Consider the following 4,801-nt stretch of genomic DNA (forward strand, 5'->3'; position numbering starts at 1 on the left):
ACGCACAGAAAACAGGTCCATGAGCAAACAACGTGACACAAATCATGTACCCAGAACAAGGTACTTAATTGTTGTGGCATACATTCTTATGCAAGCCATGAAGAATATAATGCTAAATTTTAGGTCATTACCTGGCTCACGACAGTTTCCATTTACACTTTTGTGAACTTAAAAACTTTGAGGGCATAAAACACGAGCTTGCTAGTGCTACTTAATTTTGTTTGTTTGTTTATTTATTTATTTGCAAAATACTGCAGGCCCATCTAGGCCCAGGCAGGAAAGGTAAAAGTACGAAACAACTAACACAGAAGAGGCCAATGTAGCATAGTTGAATGTGGGATGCTTCACAGCAACCTTTTAGTTTGAATAGGCAAAATATACTGATCTCATTCTCCTACACAAAAGACCAGTTTTGTCTGCCTGTATCACGGCTCCTCATGACTGATCGAACAAATAAAGAGCATAGAAAATTGTAAAAAAACCTGTTGGTCTTCTAGTTCATTGTGTCATTTGAATGGAAAAGAGAAATTGTAAGCAGATTATTCGTCGCCAATTGCAAACCCTGAGGAAACTCACACTGCTGTGGGCAAATATGAATATGTTTCAGCTTTTAATTACATGGTTGCCATGATCATAAATGTTAGTGTCCACGTGCAGTTCACTGAGTGACATTTGTTATGCTTCATTCAGTGATATTTATATATTATACCATGAAAATAAATGCTACTTCACTTGAAGTTAGCTAAGGAAACAAGTGTGTAAAAATTGCAGTGGTCGAGTATTATCCTTACCATAGTATGCCTTGCTGTTCGAGGTGTCGCTGGGTTGTGCATAGGCAGCACAGCAGAAGCATCACCCTCGAGCGTGCTGGTAGGCCTTGGACTGGGTGACTGGACAAAATACATCAAGTGCAATGATGAAGACTGTTTACTGCAACATAGCTTGACATTGCTGACTGTGCAAACAAAATACCAGATGCACAGTTGAAGCTAAAGCCCAGGACTAATAGAGAGACCATTGGATTGATTTAAAAATTAAGCACAATAATGACCACCAAGCAGGACATTGTTAGGGAGATCAGTGGCTGTGGCTATGTACTGTATTCCTTATCTGATGTCCCAAAAAATGATGTTGATCAAGCTTACCAGCACAGTTTGTATGTTATTAAGTTTACTATAGTAGTAAATGTTCGAGTCTAGCAAGGGTGTTACTTATGCGTGTAATGAGAGGTGAAGTATAATTCACAGGAGTGTTTTCCTTATGCCAACGTTTTCCTTATGCCAAAAACCATTTTTTCATCTTGCTTTGCTTCAGGTTCTTTTATTTTCCTTATCTTGTACTTATCCTAGATCGACTAAATCGAGGTTATGATGTAGCACATATGGCTTTCATTCATTAGCACTTGCTTTTGCCAGTGTTTACAACGAAATTTGAACACACAACTCGTGCAGTATGCTTGTCACCTGTGTCAAAAAAGGGCTGTAATGTAGCTGATGATAGGTTAATCAGTTCTATCTTTCTATTCATTCAGAGCATTACTAGTATTAGATATCTGAAAATTGGTCGAAAACATCTTACAAAAAACTGTGTGACAAAGTCTCATGCATTTTTTTAAACTGCAATAGTTACTTTAAAGGTGAAATCCAAAATATATATTACAGGGAAACACCAGATTTTTGAAAGCAGAGCACAGCATGAATGAACCAAGGCATACGCATGAAAAAAGCAAGCCCTGTGGTCATTACCACAATCAAACATACCAGGACATGTTGGATTTCGGAAGGCTCATCAGCAATGTCTGAATCAGCGAAGGACGAGCTAGCAGTTGTAGCAGCACCCTCTGCTAGCACATCTGACAAGCCCTCGGAGATGTCCATGGCTATTGTCACTTCAGAGAGACCTGCCTGAATAATAAGAAAAGCATACTTCACTTCAGGAATGGTGGGGGACATCTACTTCAGTCATGAAAAAGGCATGATCAAACTGAAAACATGCATTATGGCTGCATACAGCTGTGCATCAACTTACTGGCTCATCTTGATGCTGTGATATTCCCGTGGATGAAGCTGGTGCACTTGAAGGTTGCCTCATTGCTGTAGCATCGTCCTTTGCAAGCATCTGCAGTTAAAGAATAACTCACCATATACTTTTAAGATCCAACAATAACATTTGCTGTGGAATGAATTCAAACAACCTTTGCAGAGTCATGCAAAAGGCCTCGCATGATCTGTGCAGGCAGACCCTACACACCACATCCCCTTGTGCAGAAAACTATGTTCAATCTAAGTGTGCTTGCAAAGTACACATACAACTACTTGACTCTCGGAGAAAATGAAGCTGTAGTAACTTTGCAGTGCATTGTTTCACACACACACAAAAAAAAACATAGACATAGTTGTAACACACACATAATGTAATGTAATGCCCCCTCTGTAATGCCTCCAGGCCTTCAGGGTACTAATTAAAGAATTAAAATAATGTTCACCCCCGTAATTTAAAGTACAACTGCGTAACTTCATCTCAACTGTCATTTGACTGTTTAAAATTTGTTGAACAACACCATATCTTCTGGAAAAAACTGTATTTAACCTCAACATGGGAAGTACAAGCTTGAGAGATTTCTTTATAAAAAAAAATTCATGGAGTACAACTGTGTAACTTCATCTCAACTGTCATTTGACTGTTTAAAATTTGTTGAACAACACCATATCTTCTGGAATAAAACTGTATTTAACCTCAACATGGGAAGTACAAGCTTGAGAGATTTCTTTATGAAAAAAAAATTCATGGCATGATTGAACTTTACACACACAAGCAGAGTTGCTACGTGCAGAATATTCTCTAGTTATTAACTATTGCAAAAGTTAATGTTACGTGAAGACTAATCTTTTCTGGTTTCTTAAATTAATTATAGTTCTATTGCAATTTTAATTGTTTTCAGCTACAAGAAATACATACAAAATTCAGTGAATAATCTTTATAGCAGGAAATGCAATTGTTTGACAATAAATATTTCCACTTTGTGGGCTTTTTAGGAGCTAGTGTAGCTAGTGTAAAACATTTATTTCTCCTGAAAGTAATTTTAACACTTGTGGAATTTATGACAAAGTTAGAAAAAAATTGCCGACTTGTATTGCACCATTGATTACACAGTGTGGAGGCCCAAGTAAAAACACGGCATATAGAGCATTCTATAGTATGCTTTGTTGCAACCTATCTAGAAAGCTTTAAGGCAGTACTTTTTTTAAATGAGAGTTTTTAATGACCTAGCATGGGGGGAGCAATTTGGAAAACAATGGAAGTTTGGAAAAAGTTTGCGCAATTCCTTATAAATATGAAGATGCGATCAATCAGCGATATTCCTGGTATTATATTTTACCATATTTTGAAATGCCTCTAGCCACAGTAATAAAATAAGTAAATATGAAAATTAGACTAATCAACTTTCTAGAAAACCGAAAGAGTCATAAAATTGATTGTAAGTGCATGACTTGAATCCCTTTATCATGTAAATGAGTTTCAATTTCAATTAATTTTATTTGCAAGTAATGTTAGAGATAAAATAAATCTAAACTTCTTGAGTGAGGCCCATCCAGCGGGCTGAGCAGATCGCGCCGGGATCTACGGGCTCCTGCAGCCGTCTAGCGTACCCTCTAAAAATTTTATGAATAAAGTTTTACCGAACCGAACCAAGACATAGAAACTTAGTATTGAGCAGACATGTAGTGTCACGTGCAACACAAACCTTGGTGGGGCCCGCGAGCGATGGTACTGCATTAGCCATCAAGTGACCGTGGCCTTTGGTACCGCTCGCAAAATCACCGTCGCTGAAGTGCTCCGAGCAAACAACGCTCCAATGTGATGGTGCCCACGCAGGTGAGCGGCACACTGCTAGGGCCCACTCTTCTCTCAGGTCACGCTGCCTTGGAAACCTAGTGCATAATTTTAGTGTCAATGATCATTACTCGATCTGCACCAACATTTCAACTGAACATGTTAAAGAGCAGTGCGACTGAATTGTTTGCACTTATATATATAGCACAGAACGAACACTTCTATTTCCCTTTCTCGTGTTATCATCTATCGAGGGCAAATTTATTGTTTGCTTAAGTTTTACATCATAATGCACTTCTTTTTCGGACATCTCACTATTTCATCAGTGAATTCATTCACACGAGCACGTATACATATATAGTCACTAGCGAATATTGCAGTTCTGTTTTTATAAATTAAAGAGAAAAAAAAACGTTCATTGTGCTTACCTATGGAAGGACAGACCATCACGCCGATTTTCTGTTCGGTTAGGGCATCCTGGCACACAACACTTCATCACGCACGTGCGCCTTGCTGACGGTAGTTCTCGCCGGTCTGCTGAGAGGCCGAAGACTATGAGCAGAACGACAGCGCGTTGAGTGGGACCGTCTACCTTAACTATGGGCCGGCACGGCGCTAAATATGTTCGGAGTCCCCGGCTCGCCAGTGCATCCTTGGGCACAATACGGGACGAATTTTCTTCCCGTGGGAAAGCAGTCGCTTCGGGCCTTGTACGCTCGCTTAATCGCCTACACATTTTTGCGGGGGCGAAAGGCATCATTGTTTCCCAAACGACGTCCCCAAACGCGACGTATCGCCGTCGGAAAGGCGGCTTGGTTGCCTTCACACGTTTGCAGGACGAAAGGTTTCCTCGTTTCCCTGAAACCGCCCCGAAACGCAATCAGTCGTCCTTGAGGTGGTCCTCCCGGGTTGTTGCGCGCAATGCCGACGCCTTCGTTCGCAACAGCCTTGGCGCCTGTCTGCTAAT

General features: G+C 40.1%; 1 protein-coding gene across 1 annotated transcript; it reads right to left on the reverse strand.

Moving 5' to 3' along the window:
* Positions 1-1,359: 1,359 nt before the first annotated feature.
* Positions 1,360-4,172, reverse strand: LOC125942790 (uncharacterized). The gene is made up of 3 exons (XM_049661038.1): positions 3,746-4,172; positions 2,029-2,118; positions 1,360-1,904 (listed from the first exon to the last, which is right to left on the reverse strand). Exons 1-3 carry the CDS (start codon positions 3,782-3,784, stop codon positions 1,656-1,658), a joined length of 378 nt encoding a protein of 125 aa, XP_049516995.1. The 5' UTR covers positions 3,785-4,172; the 3' UTR covers positions 1,360-1,655.
* Positions 4,173-4,801: the final 629 nt, after the last annotated feature.

The sequence above is a fragment of the Dermacentor silvarum genome, chromosome 1, assembly GCF_013339745.2.
Source record: "Dermacentor silvarum isolate Dsil-2018 chromosome 1, BIME_Dsil_1.4, whole genome shotgun sequence".
NCBI lineage: Eukaryota > Metazoa > Arthropoda > Arachnida > Ixodida > Ixodidae > Dermacentor > Dermacentor silvarum.

Bases quoted from the DNA above. Each gene is read 5' to 3' on its own strand.
- LOC125942790 (XM_049661038.1), bottom strand. From the start codon at position 3,784: ATGGCTAATGCAGTACCATCGCTCGCGGGCCCCACCAAG. The intron at 2,119-3,745 runs GTTTGTGTTGCA...CTTTAACTGCAG, and splicing joins CGCTCGCGGGCCCCACCAAG to ATGCTTGCAAAGGACGATGC. The intron at 1,905-2,028 runs GTAAGTTGATGC...CTTATTATTCAG, and splicing joins CACAGCATCAAGATGAGCCA to GCAGGTCTCTCTGAAGTGAC.